The following is a 23479-nucleotide window of genomic DNA, read 5'->3' as shown; positions in this document are numbered from 1 at the left end:
GTAAGGACAACATGCAAAATGATTTTGTTTGTTATTGTTTAGAATAATTATCTTAAATTAGGTGATACTTTTATACATAGTTTTAGCTACTTTAAAGATTTAAATCTTATTTTCTGAACAGTATCCAAAAATGCATTTAAGTAAATTAGTCAATAGGTTAATATTGATACGAATTAGCTGGTGAAATGTATTTTAAAATAAATTCTTGTATTTAAAAGTAACTAAAAAGAGAAAGAAGACTTAAGTCTACTCTATGTACTCTGATGATATTTTCATAATTTCTTAATTTTCATAGGTACACATTTGTAAATCTGGAAGAGTGACTGCTATTCCATTTTGGTATCATATGTACCTTGATGAAGAGATTAGGTTGGATACTTCAAGTGAAGCCTCCCACTGGAAACAAGCTGCAGTTGTTTTAGATAATCCCATCCAGGTTGAAATGGGAGAGGAACTTGTACTCAGTGTTCAGCACCACAAAAGCAATGTCAGCATCACAGTAAAGCAATGAAGAGCAGTTTTCCAATGAAAACTGTTTAAATAGAGCATCAACAAGTACAAAATTCTTATCTTAATTAGTGGGGGTCTATAAAAATTCCTTGTAATGGTCAAATATTTTTAAACATTGACATTAATAAAGCATATTTTAAAATATTCTAAATAAAAGAGTAGCATTATTATAGAAATACTGCTGCAGATTTGCTTTCTGGAAAAGGATACATCACTAGTTTTTTGAATTAGGAAACTTCTTTTGCTCGATATTACGGAATAAGGATTTTAAAAGTCTTGTTATTGACATGTGTCAATAAGTAAAGCAAAACTTTACTTTTGTAGGCATCTTGGCCTTTTTTCTTAAATCCAAACTTGTAATTGGGAAACACTGAAAGGCTTCCACTGAAGACTGAGGGTTATGGTTACCTGTAAAATGCAATCTTGCTTCCTTTAAATACTCAGTGTACATCTGAAACATCTCAGGTTTTGTTTTGAGAATGCAAGCTTGAAAAAGAAATTTAAGCTATAAGCTAAATGTAATTACAACAGTTAAGGAGTTAGGGAATAAATCTTCAGGAGGCAGCATTTTTCTTGGTCTACTTTGGCAAAAGAACATTTAAAAGCTGGTAACAACAAAGTTTAATTGAAGAAAGAGTTAATCCTATTTTTCCAAGTTTTGATTTGGATGCACAATAAGTAGATTAATTGATCCAATTTTTACAGACTTTTGAAATAAAGGAAGATCATTATTATGCCTCCTATATGCTGTATACTCTTTGTAAGTCACAAATAAGACGGATCTTTGCTCCAGACTACCTATTCTTGGTACCTCTATAATTATACTACCCGGCTTTATTTTTAAAATAAATTTTATTGCATACATTTAAGGTATACGACGTGAAGCAAATTAACATATCCATCATCTCAGTTACCCATATATTTTTTGTTTGACAAGAGCAGCTGAAAGCTACTCATTTAGCATGAATCCCAAATACAGTACAATTTTGTTACCTAAAATTCTCATGTTGTACATTAGATCTCTAGACTTGTTCATCCTACATATCTGCTACTTTGAATCCTTTGACCTACATTTCCCCATTTCTCCCTACCCCCCATAACCAGTTTTGTTCTTTATATATTTGAATTTTTTTTTTAGATTCTATGTATATGTGAGATTATGCAGTATCTTTTTTTCTGTCTGGCTTATTTCATTTAGCACAGTATCTTTCAGGCCCATCCATGTTGTAGCAAATGGCAGTATATTGTTGGTTTTTTTTTTTTTAGGGATGAATAATATTCCATTGTGTGTATGCATATATATAGTTTCTTTATTCATCTGTCAACAGACACTTGAGTTGTCTCCATACGTTGGCTACTGCGAATAATGCTGTAATGAACACGGACTGCAGATCTATTTACAAGGTGGTGATTTCATATGCTTTGAGTATATGCCCAGAAGAGGGATTGCTGGATCATATGGTAGTTTTATTTTTCTTTAGAAACTTCCATTCCATTTTCCGTGAGAGGTAGTACTTCAGAGTGGTTTTTATATGCATTTCCTTGATGATTAATTATGTTGAGCACCCTTTTATATACCTGTTGGCCATCTGTGTGTCTTCTTCAGAGAAATGTCTATTTAGGTCTTTTGCCCATTTTAAAAATTGAGTTGTATGAATTCTTTATACATTTTGGATGCTAACCCTTTTTCAGATATATGGCTTACAAATATTTTTTACTCAACCTATAGGCTATTGTTTCATTTTGTTGACTGTTTCTTTTACTGTCAGCAGCTTTTTGGTTTGATGTAGTCAGGTTTGTTTTTGCTTCTGTTGACTGAGCTTTTGGTGTGGTATCCAAAAAATCATTGCCAAGGGTCAGTGTCCAGGAACTTTTCTCCTATGTTTTCTTCTAGTTTTATTGTTTCTGGTCTTACATTTAGGTCTTTTATCCATCTTGAGTTGATTGTTGTGTAGGTCTAAGATAAGGGTCTGATTTCATTGTTTTGCCTGTGGAAATGCAGTTTCCCAGCACCACTTAATAAAGACTGTTCTTTCCCTGCTGTGTCTTCTTGGTGTCTTTGTCAAAAATTAGTTGACTGTATATGTTTGGATTTATTTCTGGATTCTTTCTTCTGTCCCACTGTTCTATGTGTGTGTTTTTATGCCAGTACCATACTGTCTTCATTACTATAGCTTTGTAATATAATTTATAATTAGGAAATGTGATGTCTCCAACTTTTTTTCCTCAGTATTGTTTTGCCTATTCAGGGTCTTTTATGGTTACATATGAATTTTAGGATTTTTTTTCTATTTGTGTAAATAATGCCATTGGAATTTTGATAGGATTGCATTGACTCTGAATTGCTTTGGGTAGTGTGACCATTTTAACAATACTATTCTGATCCATGAGCACAGGATATCTTTCCATTTATTTGTGTCTTTCTTTCATCAGTGTTTCATAGTTTTCAGTGTACAAGTCTTTTACTGCCTTGGTGTTAAATTTATTCCTAAGTATTTTTTTAATGCTATCATAAATGGCATCTTGATTTTTCAGTTAGATCATTCTTTATGTATAAAAATGCTAATGCTTTTTGTATGTTGATTTTGTATTCTGCAACTTTACTGAATTCACTTGAGTTCTAACAGATTTTTTTTTGTGTATCTTTGGGGTTTTTACATATAGCCCAGTTTTAGTTTTAATAGAAATGTTTATAACAGTGGACAGAATAAAGACTTTGTATAATTACTGTGAACCACTATATCTGTCTCTATATATGTATATATGAATAAGTATGTGTATAAATACATAAAGCAAAGGCTTTGAGAAACAATACTCATCTTTGCTTTCTGTAACATACTATGGCACTTTCTATTTTATTTTCATTATAAAATGTCAAACATGACCCAGTGGGGTTGTGATTAGCAATTAGAGAAACCCCATCATAGGTAATAAAGTTTTCCCAAATAGCACCTATATATCTTCTGACTGTGGTTTAATGAGTAATTAAGACCATTCAGCCAAGATTTACATTTGCTGCCACCTTTAATAGCACTGACGAAAAGTAGTACATTTTTTGTTTGACTTCTTTTTCACTGTGCCTCTAATCAAAAATTGTTAAAATATTAAGGTTTTTTAATGTTTAAAGAATGAGACATAAAAAAGTTGCAGAAAATAAATGATAAATTCTTATTTATTGAAAGACATTCAGTTGAGAAATAAGAGATATAACTGCTTGTTAGGTAAGCTTATATGGCACATGATTAAGTTCCACTAATTCGTATTTCTGCATTATGCTTTCTGATAATTCTGGAGCATTATACTCATGCAGCAGTGGTAGGAAGTACTGATTTTTTTAAAAAAATGTCCATTCTCAACTGGGCGCAGTGGCTCACGCCTATAATCCCAGCACTTTCGGAGGCCGAGGTGGGTGGATCACGAGGTCAAGAGATCGAGACCATCCTGGCTAACACGGTGAAACCCTGTCTCTACTTAAAAAAAAAAAAAAAAAGCCGGGCATGGTGGCGGGTGCCTGTAGTCCCAGCTACTCGGGAGGCTGAGACAGGAGAATGGCGTTTACCCGGGAGGCAGAGCTTGCAGTGAGCCGAGATTGCGCCACTGCACTCCAGCCTAGGTGACAGAGCAAGATTCCCTCTCCAAAAAAAAAAAGAGTCCATCCTCTTGATAAAGCAGTGTAACATCAGGAAAATTTAGTTGGGGTCATTGTCTACCATTTGAGTATGTGATACTCTAATGTTAAGAAATCAAGTCTAAGTCTAGGAAATTTAGACCAATTATTTTTGATATACAAAACTTACATATATAAATTCAGTAGTTGTACCTGGCTTGCAGCTATTTTTGTGTTGACAGTTTCCATCATTTATGGTTTGTCCCAAGCACAAAATCCATGGGATTCCAGGTAATGATACAATATAGTAGTCGCACAGTTCGCTTTTCCATACTGTTCAGGAATCCATGGATTTATCTGAAGGTTCTTTTTTTTCTCCTATAGTATCACTAAGTATTTCATCAGATATCTTAGATGTGGTAGGTGTAGTCTGGGGAGTCACAGTGTGTCCAAACCCTTGGTAGTGACCCATGGGTGAAGGTGGCATAGAAGAAGTGATGGAAATTGCATCTTGTGATGATGATGATAATAAGCTTGTATGTTCATTTTGATCTTGATCCTCGGGAAACAATTTTTTCCTGGGATGTCCCCTGACTGTCCGTCCTTTAATATAAAGTTTTCTGTTAGTCAAAAGTTATTTTTACCATTATAAACTTAACATTCTAAAAATAAGCTCCCCACTTCCCCCTCTTCTACTCCCCAAACTTGATGAGCCTGCACTGTGGTACTGCTTTAAAGTCTTTTTTCATCTCCAAATAGATAATAAATTGCCCTAGCAGGAGAAATTCAATATCCTACCTAACCTATTTGGTTGAATTAAATAGCTGGTACTTACCAACATGCCTTACTTGTTCAGAAATATCATCTCTAATATCTGAGACATCCCACATGGCAAGAAAGGAATCAAAGCATGAGCCTTCTTCTGCTTCTTGGACATATGGTTTATATGAGAATGTGTAATGATGAGCAATGGCAGCGAGGAACATCTCAATACAGATAATAAAATCCTATGAGAACAATAAAATAACAGTCACCTTTGGATTTAAATCTAGTTTTGTAGAGTGCTATCTTTCTCTACTTGCTTTTCAAAAGTGGTAAGATAAACAGCTGTGTTTTTTCTTCTCAGATTATATTCATTTTTCCATTTTCTAAATAATTATTTTTGACCTCTTCAAAAAAAGGCAAAATGCCAAAATGTGAATCTATTTTGCACTTCCTCAAGTAGCAGCCTTGAATTCCTGCATTCACGCAATCCTCCCACTTCAGCCTCCCACGTAGCTAGGAGTATAGACATGCACTGTCAGGCCTGGCTAAGTATTTTATTTTTTAATTTTTTGTAGAGATAAGGTCTCGCTTTGTTGCCCAGGCTGGTCTCTAATGCCTGGACTCAAGTGATGCCCCAATGTTGGCCTTACGAAGTGCTAGGATTACAGGCATGAGTCACTGCATCCAGTCAGCCTCAAGTATTTCTTAGCAAAGTACATTTCATTCTCAGTCACATCAAGTATATTGCATTTCACCACCCAAGGACTACAAGGAGAAATGTAGAAAGAGAATTGGACTTAGGAATAATGAAATCCAGGTTTTATTCGTGTATCTGCTACAAATTAGTAATTATGGCCAATTTCTCTAGGGTTCCCCTGTTTTTTCACCTGTAAAGTGAGGATAATAGCCCCCATACCCTGTGGGTTGTCAGATTTAGTGGAGATATGTAAAAATGCTTAACAAATAGTAAAGTTCTATTGAATTCAGAGATGGCACCTACTTACCTGGAGTCCGGTGGCCACAGCTTCTACAGTTTGCCATTCCCATGTATGCTTTTCAGAAATAACGCCAACTTTTACCAACAAAGCAATAACTACTGCTTGCCTATATGTTAGGAAAAGGTAAACGCCAAATCTATATCAAGCATAAAATGAGCAGTAGTTTTAAAAATGTGCCATTAAAAAAAAAACCCAGTGCAACCTGTGGACCACCACCACCCTCTGCCTTTACAGCATATTGCTGAAGAAACTCTATCTATGTTAAATATATTAATTTGCTTTACAAATTCATTTTTCTAGTAGCTTTGTCCCAAGATAGGGAGTCAAGCTGAGCATTTCAAGCAATCTAGAGATAATGGCCCCAGGTAAAATTTAAACAGCAAATAATGAAGTGGACATGCTTTCATGGTTGTATACACAAGAATATTCACTTCAGTGTTTCTTATAATGGTAAAAAAATTAGGAACAACCTAAATATCAAAAGGAGATTAGTAAAAAGTTATATTCACATAACAGAATACTAAGCAAAAGCAAAAAAAAAAAAAAAAAAAAAAAGGCCCACAAAAAATACCCCCCCAACAAACAAAATTATATTTCTTTTTACTGACAAAGAACTGTATCTACAATATACTGAACACATTGTCGAATTCCACAAATTTTTATAGCATGAAACTTTCTCTAGAGTTTTATATGTGACACAGGTTTACCAAAATGTTAATCATTCTTTTCTGGGTGGTGGGATTTCAGGGATTTTTCTTTTTCCTCTTTTGTATTATTTCTAGCTTGTTAAATTTGGTGTATTTTTTTCTAGGACCCCTATTACCCACCTCTTTACTAGATTTTTTTCCTTTTTTTTTTTTTGAGACGGAGTTTCACTCTGGCGCCCAGGCTGGAGTGCAGTGGTGTGATTTTGGCTCACCACCACCTCTGCCTTCCGGGTTCAGGCGATTCTCCTGCCTTCCCTGCCAAGTAGCTGGGATTACAGGAGCCTGCTACCATGCCCAGCTGATTTTTGTATTTTTAGTAGAGACTAGCCATGTTGGCCAGGCTAGTCTGGAACTCCCAACCTCAGGTGATCCACCCGCCTCAGCCTCCCAAAGTGCTGCGATTACAGGCGTGAGCCCTGTGCCTGGCCCTCTTTACTATATTGAACTATGTATAGTTTTACCTTCTGTTTTAAAAGGATTTACTGATTATTTTCTCATATAATTAAATATTCTACATCATGCTTTCTTCCAAACTCCATAGTATTTTACTATATGACAGGGCCATGATTTATTTTAATAATTATTCCAGTATTGACATATTTAGGTTGTCTCAAACTATTTTCTTCATATAAATGTTACAGTGACCATCTAATTATTTCTTTTGAAAATCCTAGAAGGGCTAAAAAGATGAACTTTTTAAAAGATAAGTAGAGACATTTTAATCTATCATCCGCATTAAGACTATGTTTTAAAAATCCTCCTTAATCAACGGTTTTTATTGCCTTTCAAAAAATGAGAACATTTAAAAGAAAGTAATACTTACCAAAAAGAAACAAAAACCACCAGCTTTACACAAAGAAATTTGCCAACAGGTTGGATTGGGCTCAGTTCTTCTTTTAGCACTTTATAAAATAGCAGGAGACAATACATGGCAAACTAGAAACAAGATTAACATTTAAATTTGTTCAATAAGAATAGATATGGTAATAGAAATATTAAAGTTATATACCAGAGACCTGGTACAGAGTAATGTTTCAGGCAAACTTTTCTAGGCTTTATTATTCTATTTTTAGATTAACAAGCTTTTATAGTTTACTACAGATGAATATATACTATATACAACATCTTCCCTAAAAATGTTTTTAAGTGTTCACTTCCTGGGTTCCATAAAGGGAATAAACAAATGACTGACATAAATGGAAGAAATGGCTCTTGTTCAGCCAAATTAAAAAAATCCATCTGTAATGGCTTTTAAACATAAATGATCACTCATTTTATGAGGCTTTAGCTTATTACCTAGTCTATCCTATGTAACTAAGGTAACCCATTCAACAAGTCTAATTTCAATAAAATTGTGACTATGAAATCTGAATATAAAGAATCGAAGAGTTTTTCTTGAGGGCAGTGTATTAGTTCAGCTAGATTTATTTTTTTAAAATGAACAAGACTTATTAACTATTTTTAGAAATCTGTAATAACCTAGTGTAGTGCTGAATAACAATAAATTTTCCTGAAAGTTCACTTTTCCCTATTAAAATTATATAAAATGCTAATGTAAAGTATTTTAGAATATGAAACCAGTAAAGAAAGAAAGAATAAAGTGATTCATGGTCTCCAATCATCCTTTGTACACATAAGCCAGTTTTTAAATAACTATCATGAACTAATTATAAAATTTTATTTTCTAATGTTTTTTCCACTTAAAATATATAACTTCTATATGTTTCATCAGGCTTATTTTTAATAACTGCCTAATATTTTGGCCAATGGAAAGACCACAGTGCATTCAACTAGTCCCTATCATTGGGTTTTGGATTGCTTTTAGCCCTTTGTTATTTACAAGTAATAGGCTTTATATACAAAGATACTTTAGGCAAACATACTTTTGAACACTTCTTTAGAATACATTCCCAGAAACAGAATTACTGGTTCCAAAGAGGATGAACATGTGGGAAAGCTTTGGCTACATGGACATTTAATTTTTATTATAAAGCTCTAATACCAAACATGCATACCACTCTATCTAAATTATTTTGCTGACAGCATTAGCCAAAGAATTTAAATAAAATGCACATTTTTTTAAGCTCCTAAGATCGAATAGAACATTACATCATAGGTCTTTGGAACATTAGTTTCTAGAACACCATCCATTTTTCTAAACTTGGCATTCTCAATTTTCCTTTAACTCCAAATATATATGATAACAGACAATTTTATTCTCGCATTTTCATTCAAACCCCGTACTGTCAAATATCAATTTGATATTTTCTCTTCTGAATATGTTCAGTATATGTGTGTGTGTATTTTTATGTAGCACTGTGCTTTTATTTATGATATACAGCTATGCAGTGAGCAACAGAAATAAATGAACAAACATTGTCAACATGGGAGGGTATAAGTCGCCAAATAATTAACAAAGACATTATTATATTTTTATATATGTATTAAGATGTATATTAAAGTTTTTTTTCAAGTCTTCCTATAAATTAAATTTCAGATTTAATTTATAGGAAGATTAAAAAGAAGCAAGCCTTATCCTAAAGAAGAAACTTTATCTAAAGAAATTTAGTTAGAGGTACAAATTTAGTACATTTTAAGAAAAGTAAACATTTTACTTACCAACTGTGACATGTTGTTTATTATAACCAAATAAGTCCAAGCATTTGAAAAGCTGAAGTTCCCTTCATCATATATACCAAGCAGCTCACAGATTCTAAAAATAGTAAAGATGAGATATCTCTATGATTAACTAAATCAAAATTGTACTTTAAAATACAGCAATAGCAATACTTATAGAAGTCAGTTTATTTGAGATCACACTGACAATCACTTGACTTTGGACACAGAGAATTTAGAAGTCAGTTTATTTGAGAGATCCATTGACAATCACTTGACTTTGGATCTAGAGGAAATTAAAAAATGAAAGAAACCCATTTTTTCTAGAAATGTTATTATATGATTATTCCTTCAACTTGAAGGAAATCCCAAATAAGACACGTAACATTTAACTAGAAAGAGTACTAAATTAAAAAAAAACAACCATGCAGTCTAACTTCGGGAAAGCTTGATTGTTAAACATAATATAATGCAGGTGTATATAACTGTAGTTGTTAATTTTTTTCCCCTCAATTGTCTTGGAGGTAAATTTTATGAAAGACCCAGATCCCCTCAAGTAAGTACTACCATCAGTATTGTTATAGTCTTGCCCACTTTCTAAGCTGCAGGGAAATAAAGCATGCCTTCATAATTAAATGGCTAAATAATTGCTAGCTCAAAGGCAGAATAAAGAACTCTTTCACCGGTATTTCTTTCCACTTTTCCTCTGTGAGCATGCAAAATGTTACTAACAACTAGGAGATAAAACATGTAATCTATTAAAGTCTTTGATGTTCTTGAATTTTTAGGGAATAGTTTTGCCAGGTAGCTTAATGATACCCCATTTTACCTCAATTCTAAGCCTTGACAGAATGTATTAAAAGAAAATATGACTTCTTTCTTAGAGTACTTCTAATATGTTCTAAATTACCTATGTAGAAAATAAAACTGTAATTAACCTAAAGTAGCATACTTTAACTTCATGCAGTAGGGTTTCTGTAAAGCTATATATTTGAAAAAGAAAGTATGTTTATTTATTTTATCTTCAAAGTGCTTTATAGCAAGCTAGCTCTAGAGAGGAGGTAAATATTTAGAAGACCCCTGTGGTGATTCTTTGCCTATAAATGGTCATGTTATTTATTTTAATAGAGTGAGTTTCTATATAGTTTTTTTTTTTATAGCAGATTAGACCTGCATTATAAATAAGCACATTAACACTATGTTTTCTACTTAGTTGTTCCCACATAAGAGCACAAGGATTAAAAAAAAAGTTCATATAAAATCCAAGTACTTACAAAGCAACGATAGTGGTGAAAGGTCTGACAACTGTGTACTGTAATACACCTAATTTGCACCTAAACAGCAATACTCTGCAAAAGAAAAAAAAACTTAGAATTTCAATGACTCATTTAAATAGCATCAGATTTTCCCCAAAGCCTCCAAATTGAAATCACTTTGATGAATGATACCATATTTATAATTAATTATTTCACCGTAGTCATCCTTAATAGCAGTGGCAGAAGAATGTGGATGGCAGGAAACAAATTATCTAAATACCTTTTTTTTTTTTTTTTTTTTTGAGATATAGGGTCTTATTCTGTTGCCCAGGCTGGAGTGCAGTGGTGTGAACATGGCTCACTGCAGCCTCGACCTCCTGGACTCAAGTGATCCTCCTATCTCAGGCTCCTGAGTAGCTGGAACTATATCTGCATACCACCACACCTGGCTAATTTACTTGCTGTAGACATGGGGTCTTACTATGTTACCCAGGCTACTCCTGACCTCCTGGGTTCAAGTGATCCTCCCACCTCAGCCTCCTGAGTGGCTGGGACTGCAGGTGTGTGCCCCAACACCCAGCTATTTTTAAATTACTTTCTGTAGAGTTGTGGTCTCACTATGTTCCCCAGGCTAGTCTCAAACTCCTGGGCTCAAGCCATCCTCACACCTGTAATCCCAGCACTATGGGAGACCGAGGCGGGCGGATCACTTGAGACCAGCCTGGCCAACATGGCAAAACTGTCTCTACAAAAAAAGAATAACAAAATTAGCTGGGCGTGGTGGCACACGCCTGTAGTCCCAGCTACTTGGGAGGCTGAGGCATGAGAATTGCTTGAAACTGGGGAGGTGGAGGTTGCAGTGAGCAGATATCATGCCACTGTATTCTAGCCCAGGTGACAGAGCAAGACCATCTCAAAAACAAAAAACAAAAAACACAGTAATCTTTGAAAATGAAATTTAGATACCAGTTCTCTGCATAACATCCTATAAATGGTTTTTCATTTGACAAAGACTCCCATTTACCAAACTTTAGACAAGCCTCTGACACCTCTTTTCAACTTGGCTTCATTCTTGGGCCTTGTCCTTGTCCTGAGTGTCAATCAGTTTAAAAGAATCTTGCTAAATCATTCCCCAGCCCTCTTTGATATCTGATCACCTCTGACATCTGATCAAATTCCTCAGCCCCCACCCTTGATGACTAAGGCCTTGGCCTGCCTTTAGCAAGAATCCTGTTCAGTCAGTTTAGTGAGAATCCTCCTAGTCCTGATGTCCCCTCTTCGTAATTCTGCATTCACTGACCCTCAACATGCTCTAGTTATAAATGCCCATTTGTCCTTGTTGCCTTCAGAGTTGAGTACAATCTGTCTCCCCGATAACCAATCTACATTAATTTGACATTACTATTCTCTCATGGTCTCCTGTGCTTCCTTCATTGCATTTCCTGAAATAAGTAACTATGTATTTGTGTCTTCATTTAATTCTTAACTCTCCTAACCAAACTGTAAGTTCCATGAGGTCTATGGCTGTTCTGTGCACTAGGGTATTTCTTTATACTAGCATGTACTTGGTGTTCAATATATATATGTCAAATGAACACATTAGTAGCTTATTATTTTAAAAAGCCAGGTAGCTCCCTGTCATTTCAAGGGTGTAAATAGAGACAAAATTTGTCAGGATGTCGTACAAATGGTCCTGTACTGCAGAGGGGGCAATGCAGCCATTCTTATGATGTATGTCTACACTGATCACTCTACCTCCATTTACCTTGGCTTGTAACCTCCACTTTATTCCCCATTTATTAGTGAAACTGCCTTTGCAAAATTACAACTGAGACAGTGAAAGAGATCTAACTTAACCGACTCCATCTTGTGTCTAACCTCCAAGCTATCCTTGTTCATTCCTGGGAGTAGGCTGAACTACCTTTGAGAGGAACTTAGTTTATAGTTTCTCCCAAAGCTATAGAAACAGCCCTGCCCCAAAGCAAACCTCCTTCTTGCCTGGGGACTAGATTGCCTTTGTAGGACTAACATTAGCCACAAGATTAGAAATTATGGTTTAGCCAAAACAGCATGATACTGGTACCAAAACAGAGATATAGACCAATGGAACAGAACAGGGCCCTCAGAAATAATACCACACATCTACAGCCATCTGATCTTTGACAAACCTGACAAAAACAAGAAATAGGGAAAGGATTCCCTATTTAATAAATGGTGCTGGGAAAATTGGCTAGCCATAAGTAGAAAGCTGAAACTGGATCCTTTCCTTACTCCTTATACAAAAATTAATTCAAGATGGATTAAAGACTTAAATGTTAGACCTAAAACCATAAAAACCCTAGAAGAAAACCTAGGCAATACCATTCAGGACATAGGCATGGGCAAGGACTTCATGTCTAAAACACCAAAAGCAACGGCAACAAAGCCAAAATTGATAAATGGGATCTAATTAAACTAAAGAGCTTCTGCACAGCAAAAGAAACTACCATCAGAGTGAACAGGCAACCTACAGAATGGGAGAAAATTTTTGCAAACTACTCATCTGACAAAGGGCTAATATCCAGAACCTACAAAGAACTCAAACAAATTTACAAGAAAAAACAACCTCATCAAAAAGTGGGCAAAAGATATGAACAGACACTTCTCAAAAGAAGACATTCATACAGCCAACAGACACATGAAAAAATGCTCGTGATCACTGGCCATCAGAGAAATGCAAATCAAAACCACAATGAGATACCATCTCACACCAGTTAGAATGGCAATCATTAAAAAATCAGGAAACAACAGGTGCTGGAGAGGATGTGGAGAAATAGGAACACTTGCACACTGTTGGTGGGACTGTAGACTAGTTCAACCATTGTGGAAAAAAGTGTGGCGATTCCTCAAGGATCTAGAACTAGAAATACCGTTTGACCCAGCCATCCCATTACTGGGGATATACCCAAAGGATTATAAATCATGCTGCTATAAAGACACATGCACATGTATGTTTATTGTGGCACTATTCACAATAGCAAAGACTTGGAATCAACCCAAATGTCCATCAGTGACAGACTGGATTAAGAAAATGTGGCACATATACATCATGTAATACTAGGCAGCCATAAAAAAGGATGAGTTTGTGTCCTTTGTAGGGACATGGATGCAGCTGGAAACCATCATTCTCAGCAAACTATCGCAGGAACAGAAAACCAAATACCGCATGTTCTCACTCATAGGTGGGAATTGAACAATGAGATCACTTCGACACAGGAAGGGGAACATCACACACCGGGTCCTATTGTGGGGAGTGGGGGGGGGGGGAGGGGGGAGGGATAGCATTAGGAGATATACCTAATGTAAATGACGAGTTAATGGGTTAATGGGTGCAGTACACCAACATGGCACATGTATACATATGTAATAAACCTGCACGTTGTGCGCATGTACCCTAGAACTTAAAGTATAATTAAAAAAAAAAAAAAAGAAAGTATGGTTTAGGAGTCATGCAGCTGGAGGCTATAAGATTCTGGCCCTCCCTAAACTGCTCCTAAGATCAGTGCTTGAAATATTTTGCAGACCCTGCATTTGTTGGATCAGCTGGCACCACCAGATCAATAAACTGGCTCATCTGACCTTGTGGCCCCCACCCAGGAACTGACTTGGCACAAGTGGATAGCTTTGACTCCCTACGATTTCACCTCTTACCAATCGGTACTCGTGGCTCACTGGCTTCCCCCTACCCAGCAAATTAACGTTAAAAACTCTGCTCCCCGAATGCCTGGGGAGACTGATTTGAGTAATAATAAAATTCCTGTCTCCTGCACAGCTGGCTCTGTCTGAATTACTCTTTATCTTTTGCAATTCCCCTCTTGATGAATTGGTTCTGTCTAGGTGGCTGGCAAAGTGAACCCCTTGGGTGGTTGCCTTAGTGGACACGTCCTATTGATTTTTCAGTTGCATTCTCTTATTGCCTTTCTTTTCTATTCCAATCTCATCCCTCCTTTTCAGTTTTATTTCACAAATAGATTATTATAAACTCCTATTTCCCCATCTCTGGAATCTTCTTCCCTCCAATTCATCCTTTATGATATTGCAAAATTAATCTTTCTAAAACACTGTTTTCAAATGTTTGCTTGCTGAAAAATACCAAATGGTTCATTTGTATAATAAATGCAATTGTAACCTCAATTTATTTTTCAAAATGAAATGACATAAATTTTAATGTCCTACATGAACATATAATAAGGCAAGCTGATGTATTATGTTACCAAACACTGTTACTTATTGCTCCTACTTCATATCATATGCGGTTCTACAATCTAGACTATCTTGTCTTTGTCTTTTAACTAGCTGTGTGTTCTTATGTAAGATCTGCAGACCTTGGTTCTCAGCTGCAAAAGCATATTGATTAAATGATTACTGTTTTTACCTGCAATCCTTTAATTTTTGGATTTGGGATTAATAATGTAGAAAAGACTAACATATATGTGGGATTACAAAACTGTTTTGTTAGCCTTCAAACAACTAGGAACTGCATCAGGAACTCTATTAATACTTAATGTATTACCTTGTAAAGAGCTGACTGCTACTTAAAAACTCTGCTTAAACGAAAAACCAAAACATAAAAGAATTAAACCAAACATACTTACTCTCCCATAGCCCATGGTGGACAGCAACATAAAGGAGGGAAATGTTTCTGCTGATCTTTGGCTTCAAGGATTAATACCAGATTTGGATACCGGTTAGTTAGATAATTGGTAAGGAATCCCATAAAGTTGTAAATTACATAAGCTTCATAGCATTCTCTGCAGGTATCGACATATATTGCAATGCTGGGATATTTCAAAGCTATCCACTATGAAAAAGCACAGATGTTAAAGATAGTTGCAGCTAAGATAAAATGAATCGCCACTCCATTCATGGTGCTCACAATAAGCTAATTTTTATGCTTGAGATGTCTTGTCATATACTTACATATGACTCTAAAATTTATCATTATGAGGGCTATCAATCTGTGAAATGAATTTTTAAAAGCAATAAACATCTTAGATATTGGTAAACAAAAAGTAAGTGAGGGGTAAATAATGAATAAAGAGAGAAGCTAAAGTAAGTACTTAAGTTCTTAAATCTGAAGTTTTTCTTAATATGATCATAGATAATGCTACTAAAGATATTTCCTTTATATTTACTCAAATTAGAAGCAATCATCTACAACAATTTCATGTGTATCTATTGGGGAAGGTTTTTAAATTTTTGGTTCAAATAAAAGACTTAATAAATAAAAAGAGTGGTAATATAATTTAAAATATTACATTCTTTACCAATCTGAAAGTTTAAAAGAAAGCAAACAGCTATAGATTTTTAAACATTTATAATATCACATTTTACATTTTTAATTATCATACTTTATATTCTCTATCAACACTAGAAACAAGTGAATCTTTTTACTTATTAATGACTCATTGTCAATAACATAACTTTCATTAAGCATTCTGTAATTATAGTTAGTATCATCAAACAAGTTCTTAGTTAATGAGATAAAAATGAAACATACTTACACTATCTAAACTGTAAATGGGTACCATCCAAAGAATCCTATTGGAAAAGGAAAACATAAATTTAAAACGTTTTATGTCATATTTATAAAATAAGCCAACACAACACTGGTGGAATCAAAATATATTAAGACGTACCTTATTATTGGTTTTTGCAGTTCAGGTTGTGTATAATGCACTAAGTGTTGCAATATCACCCACAGTGATATAGGTATAGTCAACAGCAAAAAGATTCCAGCAATAAACCAAGCCTTGGTGTGTATTCCAACCTTAAGAAACAAAATAACATGTTAGTATGAATTCTTATATTAAAACGAAAGAGCTTGGCCGGGCTCAGTGCCTTGTGCCTATAATCCTAGCACTTGGGGAGGCCAAGGTGGGGGTATCACTTGAGGCCAGGAGTTTGAAACCAGTCTGGGCCTACGAAGTGAGACCCTGTCTCTAAAAAAAAAAAAAAAAAAAAAAAAAAATTAAACAAATTGAAAAATTGAAAAATTTGGGGGGGCAGACTTTAGTATGAATCCTTTTTTTTTTTTAAGGGAAAAAGGTGGGCATTTATTTTTGATGCTTGAAGGGTTGAGCAGTTTACAATTAAAATAGAACTGAGGTCTGCAACTTTAAGTATCACTGTTTCTTTTCTTTTCTTTTTCTTTTTTTTTGAGACAGTTTTGCTCTGTTGCCCAGGCTGGAGTACAGTGGCGCGATCTTGGCTCACTGCAACCTCTGCCTCTGGGGTTCAAGTGATTCTCCTGCCTCAGCCTCCCGAATAGCTGGGATTACACACCCAGCTAATTTTTTTGTATTTTTAGTAGAGACGGTGTTTCGCCCTGTTGACCAGCCTGGTCTGGAACTCCTGACTTCAAGTGATCCGTCTGCCTCAGCTTCCTGAAGTGCTGGGATTACAGGCATGAGCCACCATGCCCGGCCCAGTTTCTCTGTTTGAACAAGGCTTTTTCTTCCTCTACCCGGGGCCAAAGATAAAAGAGGTAGAAAACAAAAGTATGGAGAACAAATGCATTTTTACAACAATAAATTTCTACATTAAAATGTACAGAAAGCTTGAAAAGGGCTGAGTGAGGTGGCTCATGATTGCTTGAGCCCAGGGGTTCTAGACCAGCCTGAGCAACATGGCGAGATGCCATCTCTACAAAAAATAAATTAGCGAGGCGTGGAAGCATGTGCCTGTAGTCCTACCTACTAGGAAGGCTGAGGTGGGAGATCTGCTTGGGCCCAGGAGGTCAAGGCTACAGTGAGCCATGATTGTGCCACTGTACTCCACCCTGGGCAACAGAGACCCTGTCTCAAAACCAAAAACAAACCAAAAGCCAATACAAAGTCTTACTAATTTTGGGGGCGTTAATCAAAGCAGTAAATGAAAAGCACATATATGGAGGTGAAGACTTTAAAAGGAATGTGAGCACTCATATTACAGGGCTTTTTGCTTTTATCCATTTCATTTAAAATTGAATACAGTAGTCCCCACTTATATGTGGGGGATAGGTTCCCAGACCCCCAGTGAATGCCTAAAACTGTAGATAGTCCCAAATCCTATATGCATATACTGTGTTTTTTCCTATATATATATACTTATGATAAAGTTTAATTCATAAATTGGACACACAGTAAGTGGTTAACAATAATAGAACAATTATATATTGTAATAAGTTATTTAAAACTTATAAATTATTTATTTCTGAAATTTTCCATTTAATATTTTCAGACCATTGTGGACAACAGGTTACTAAAACCAAAGAAAGTGAAATTTCAGTGACAATCTAATAAAATAATAATAGGATAAGCATATTTCAGATCTCCTTTATTATAAAGTGATCATTAAGAATGGTACTGCGGCCAGGCGCGGTGGCTCATGCCTGTAATCCCAACACTTTGTGAGGCTGAGGCGGGCAGATGGTTGGGCCCAGGAGTATGAGACCAGCGTGGGCAACATGGCAAAGCTCCATCTCTACAAAAAATACAAAAAATTAGCTGGGTGCCAGAGGATCACCTGAGCCCAGAAGGTGAAAGCTGCAGTGAGCCATGATCATGTCACTGCACTCCAGCCTGGGTGACAGAGCGAGACCCTGGCTCAAAAAAAAAAAAAAAAAAAAAAAAAAAGAAGAAAAAAAGTAATGCCAAGTAATTGCTGTTTTTGATTGCTTTAGTTCCAAAAACTAGAACTTGGTGGTACACTTGAGAGAAAAATGATGTGCTTGTGACTAATGAAGGTCAAGTGTCCTCAGTGTGCTATAAAGAAAGTTGTTTTTGTTTTTTAAACAATCATAAAACAAGTGACTAGAGACTTGGTCACTGCAGGTTAAATTTTAAAATCCTGTAGTATCATTTTTACATTGCAAGTCGTAATTTAGTTTAAGAAAAACATCATCTCTCCACATTAATGTCATTAACTTTAATTATTGGTTTTATAGTTGTTTTGATTTTTGAGCTATATAAAAGTTATATGCATAAGAAATTTAACCTATTTTATGTGTGTATATATTTAAGTAACATTATAATAGAATAACTCAACACTAGGTATCTGCAGAAATTATCAATATAATTCTTTAATTTTATGTTTACCTCTAAATAATTTATTCAAATTTGAGACACACTGATATAGATACCAGTAATATTATTCTTAATCTTATCAGCCATGAGTTGAGTTTTTTGGCTCACGAAATGAGGAGGAGATAAACAGATTTTTTTCTATGGTAACTTGAGGAAAGAAGAAAGGAAAGAAAAAACCCTTAAAGACAAGCATCCAAAAATAAGTTAACTCTCCCTCAGCAAAATGCTTCAAAACAGAGTGGAGATGAATAGGAGAGATTGCTTTCTGGGCCTGGTCTTCCTGAGGGGAGAGAGTAGAACTGACCCAAGGGCATGAGGTAAATGTGCTGAGATAAAAAAAAAAAAAAAAAGTGTGCTGAGGTAAAAAGACTAGAGCAGCACGCCATCACGTGCACATTCACTTCAGGTATACGTGGTCAGTCAAGAGAGTGGGAAAAATAGTTTAAACAGGGCAGATGGTCATCCTACCATTCTAATAAATGAGTATATGCTCCACCATGGGCATGGGATGAGCTTCCAGAACTGTGAGAAAATAAATTTCTGTAGTTTAAGCCACTCAGGCTATGGTATTTTCTTATAGCAGTCTGGGCAGACCAAGATAAACTGCCACATTTATATCTGCAGTTCAAATCTTTCTGAATATTAGATGTGCATATCCAACAGCATATCTAACATGCCTATTGAATGTCTCTTATTAAACTAAATGTCCATAACAGAACTCAATTTCTCTCAAACCTGTTCCTAACCCTCAATTTTCTATCTCAGTAACTAGTACCACCATTTACACAGTTGTTCAAATAAAAAACTTCAGAATTATCTTTGATTTCTTCCTTTCTCTCATTGCTTCTCCTCTAGAATCCAATCTCCCGCCAAGTCTTGTTTGCTCACTTCTAAGAATACTTACAATTCAGTTTTCCATTTCCATTCCTGCTATCCTTACCGGGGCCAGAAACCATCGTAGCCCAGGGACCTACCACCTCTCACTACTGTAAAGAGCTTTCTAAATTCCCTTCACTTCTGCTTTATTTTCCATAGCTGGTAGAGTGGTCTTTTGAAGTTATGCAATTAGACTGCCCTGCATGGTAACTTCTCAGATCTTTTCTGGTTTTCTCCACAGCATTTTATACAATTTTATTGATTTTTTTTTTTTGGTTCCTTTTGTCTCCACCACTAAGTTCTATGGAGGTAAGTGTTCTCTCATATAGTACACAAAGCCTGATTCATCATTGGGACTCACTCATTTGGGCAGAAAGAAGGGGAAAAAAAACGAAGTAAAATATGTATTGTGGTAGACGCTGGTAAGTCTTATGGAAAAGAAAAAATAAAGCAGAGAAAGGAGTATGAAAAGTTGGAGAGGGGAAGTTGAAAATGTTAAACAGAGTAGTCAGGTGACATCTGAGTAACGACCTAAAGAACATAAAGGAATGAGAAGAATATCTAGGGAAAGGACATTCTGAGAAGGGGAAACTTTGTGCAAAGCTTCAGGGAGGGAGCATGCCTGGGAATTTTTTTTTTTTTTTTTTTTTTGAGACAGAGTCTTGCTCTGCCGCCCAGGCTAGAGTGCAGTGGCACAATCTCGGCTCACTGCAAGCTCCGCCTCCCGGGTTCACGCCATTCTCCTGCCTCAGACTCCCGAGTAGCTGGGACTACAGGCGCCCGCCACCACGCCCGGCTTTTTTTTTTTTTTAGTAGGGACGGGGTTTCATCATGTTAGCCAGGATGGTCTCGATCTCCTGACCTCGTGATCTGCCCGCCTCGGCCTCCCAAAGTGCTGGGATTACAGACGTGAGCCATCCTACCCGGCCAATGCCTGGGAGTTTTGAGCAAAGTAGAGCAGTGGAAGCCTAGGACTTGAGGAGAAAAAGTCAGAGGGGGATCGGGTGGGAGTAGTGTCAGATCATGTTGGACCCTGATGGCCATAGTGAGGAATATTGGCCTTTACTCTAGGACTAGAAGCGATTTAAGACGACGCACACAATGTGCCATGTTTTAACTGGTTACTCTGGCTGGTGTGTTGAGAAGAGACTAAGCAAGACATGTTGAGAATTTAGGCTTAGGATGTTAGCAGTACAGATTGCAGATTCCAATTTTTCTTAAAAAGCTAGTGGCACCTGGCCAGGAGAGGTGGCTCATGCCTGTAATCCCAGCACTTTGGGAGGCCGAGGTGGGCAGATCACCAGGTCAGGAGATCAAGACCATCCTGGCTAACACGGTGAAACCTCGTTTCTACTAAAAAGACAAAAAATTAGCCGGGCGTGGTGGCACGCGCTTGTAGTCACAGCTACTCAGGAGGCTGAAGCAGGAGAATGGCGTGAACCCGGGAGCTGGAGCTTGCAGTGAGCTGAGATTTCACCACTGCACTCCAGCCTGGGCAACAGAGCCAGACTCCGTCTCAAAAAAACAAAAACAAAAACAAAAAAAACCTAGTGGCACCTAAAAACCACAGTTGAAACTAGCAACTAAGAGAAGTCTTAAACTGGACTGATATTATGCATATTATTAACCTTTAAAGTAGTTCCTATACCATGCTCCAAGGAAATATTTCAAAGTAAGAAAAACCCAATGTATTAAGATGCTTATACCTAAGTTTCTGTAGACAAATTGTGGAAATAACCTAAATATCTAACAAATGGGAAATATTTAATGTAGCAGAATATTACATGGCCATTAAAAATAACTATATGGGTCAGGCACAGTGGCTCATGCTTGTAATCCCAGCACTTTGGGAAGCCAAGGCGGGTGGATCACAAGGTCAGGAGTCAAGACTGGCCTGGCCAACACGGTGAAACCCCGTCTGTACTAAAAATACAAAAATTAGTTGGGTGTGGTGGTGGACACCTGTAATCCCAGCTACTTGGGAGGCTGAGGCAGGAGAACTGCTCGAATCGGGGAGGCGGAGGTTGCAGTGAGCAGAGATCGCGCCACTGCACTCCAGCCAGAGCAACAGAGCTAGACTGTGTCTCAAAGAAAATAAAATAAACAACAACAAAAAATAACTATATGGGACTGGGCCCGGTGGCTCATGCCTGTAATCCCAGCACTCTGGGAGGCCGAGGAGGACGCATCACCTGAGGTCAGAAGTTTGAGACGAGCCCGACCAACATGGAGAAACCCCGTCACTACTAAAAATACAAAAGTAGCGGGGTGTGATGACACATGCCTGTAATCCTAGCTGCTAGGAAGGCTGAGGCAGAAGAATCGCTTGAACCCGGGAGGCAGAGGTTGCGGTGAGCCGAGATCTCACCACTGCATTCCAGCCTGGGCAACAGGAGCAAAACTCCGTCTCAAAAACAAACAAACAAACGAACAACTATATGGACTATGCTAGTATGGGAAAGTCATCAGAAAATAATTTAGTCTAAATAGAGAACACAAATGTATATTAAATACAGTTTATGTAAAAATCATTTCCACAATGTAGAAGGGCCTAAAATAGTCATGGTCTTGTTATAGTTCTTGTAATAGGTGTTCCTTGTAAAAGTACTTGGTGGGTTTTATTAACCCCGAATTTAAAGTTCATTATATAATATTTATATCTGAGTTATTTACCTTGGGGTTTTCCAGCTTGTAGTACATTACTGATGTCACAATAAGCATATGACATCAAAAAATATATATAAGGGGGTTTTTGCAAAACCTTTGTTGGGTAAGAGCTAATTTCCACAGTAAAAACGAACACCAAAGTTAAAACGAGAATCCTTTGATTCAGCAAGCTAGTAAAAAACTAATAAAATTCAATACATGGTTTTTAAGGTAGTTTATTTGACCTAGTTTAGTCCAATATCTGAACAGATCAGATTTTAGGAATAAAATTACCTTATTTTCAGGGAACTGATGAATACTTGCAAAACAGTGCCCTTCTAAGCAGCTATATTAATATATTCTATTTTCTCGACCCAGTCTCACCTCCACCTGTAGCATGACTTGAAGAACCGTGAACAAGAAATTAGAGAGGTTTATATCCTAAGAGTGGGCTCGTTTACATTAGATGGTTTTCAGGATTGTCAGGGCAGAAATGGGGGAAAGGTGTCTCCTTCCCAACCACAGATGGGTAGAAGAAAGTGTAGAGGCTGATGGTGCAGAACCCTCTTACCTCCAATTTCTGTAATTCCCACACGCATAGGGGAACCGCAACCACTATGGACACCAGGTAGATGACCACTGCTAAAGGTCGAATCCACTGTCTCCAGTTCCTCCAGGTACAAGTGCAAGGCATGTTTTCGCACAATCAGATCCGGTTAGCAAGGGAAAAGAGCTCGAAAAGATTGTAATGGGGAGCCCTGTTCTCTGGCTTTTTGTCAACTCGCATACTACGGAGAAAAAGCTGTAGGGCGACTTTACGAGCAGCTCAAGCCGCCTCCTGGACCGGCGCTGTGTCTTCTGCTGCTGCTGCTCCTGCAAATGTAGCCGCTCAGGGTGCTATTGGGGAGCAGTGCAGGCAACATTCTTTCTTCCCCACCCCGCATCTACCCGGTTCTACTGCGGTGGAATCCCAGGCAGAGCCGCTGCCCTCACCTGGGGATCGCCCTGAGCTCTGCCTGTACCATGGCTTCCAGGAGAGCAGCACCGACCAGGAACCGGCCTCTAGGGAACCTGCACACTCCGGTTCTGTCTCGCAGCTGCCTGCCCACTCGCTCTTTTCTTTGGGGAATCGAGCTTCCTACCTCCCGCACTGGCAGGCGTCTCTTCACCCGATTCCACTAGTAGGTAAGGCCCCAGGATCTCACTCACTCGCACGGGACATCCCCTACGGCGGAACCCAAGGCCAAACCAGGACTTTCAGCTCTTTTCCGCTTCCGCCCCTGAGGTCTAAGGCAGGTGATTCGTCGTCAGCGCCAAACTGGACCCGCCCCATCCGGCTCACTTTGCTCTCTCTGATTGGTCAGCTGCGGGGGCGGGGCTGCAGGATTGTGTA

The 23479-nt window shown here is 37.2% G+C and overlaps 2 protein-coding genes across 4 annotated transcripts in view; one reads left to right on the top strand and one right to left on the bottom strand.

Annotated features, from left to right (window-relative positions):
- Positions 1–4203, top strand: part of PRMT9 (protein arginine methyltransferase 9) — a 49753-nt gene extending 45550 nt beyond the window's left edge. Inside the window, exon 12 of the mRNA XM_007999937.3 lies at positions 296–4203. Within this exon, the coding sequence (XP_007998128.1) occupies positions 296–511 (216 nt within the window). The 3' untranslated portion in view covers positions 512–4203. The remainder of the gene's footprint in view (positions 1–295) is intronic.
- On the bottom strand, positions 1344–23355 carry TMEM184C (transmembrane protein 184C). 3 transcript variants are annotated; one of them, XM_073017665.1, is made up of 11 exons: positions 23080–23355; positions 22658–22959; positions 16138–16268; positions 16003–16039; positions 15094–15299; positions 10478–10552; positions 9207–9300; positions 7411–7523; positions 5887–5986; positions 4953–5124; positions 1344–4720 (listed from the first exon to the last, which is right to left on the bottom strand). In XM_073017665.1, exons 2-11 carry the CDS (start codon positions 22778–22780, stop codon positions 4455–4457), a joined length of 1317 nt encoding a protein of 438 aa, XP_072873766.1. In that variant the 5' UTR covers positions 22781–22959; positions 23080–23355; the 3' UTR covers positions 1344–4454. The 3 variants fall into 3 exon arrangements, with proteins under 3 accessions (XP_072873766.1, XP_072873767.1, XP_007998126.1); XM_073017666.1 differs by having other exon boundaries at positions 23229–23354; XM_007999935.3 differs by having other exon boundaries at positions 22658–23355.
- Positions 23356–23479: the final 124 nt, after the last annotated feature.

Source organism: Chlorocebus sabaeus, chromosome 7 (assembly GCF_047675955.1).
Source record: "Chlorocebus sabaeus isolate Y175 chromosome 7, mChlSab1.0.hap1, whole genome shotgun sequence".
NCBI classification, from domain to species: Eukaryota; Metazoa; Chordata; class Mammalia; order Primates; family Cercopithecidae; genus Chlorocebus; species Chlorocebus sabaeus.
This window is presented reverse-complemented; position numbering and strand designations above follow the sequence as displayed.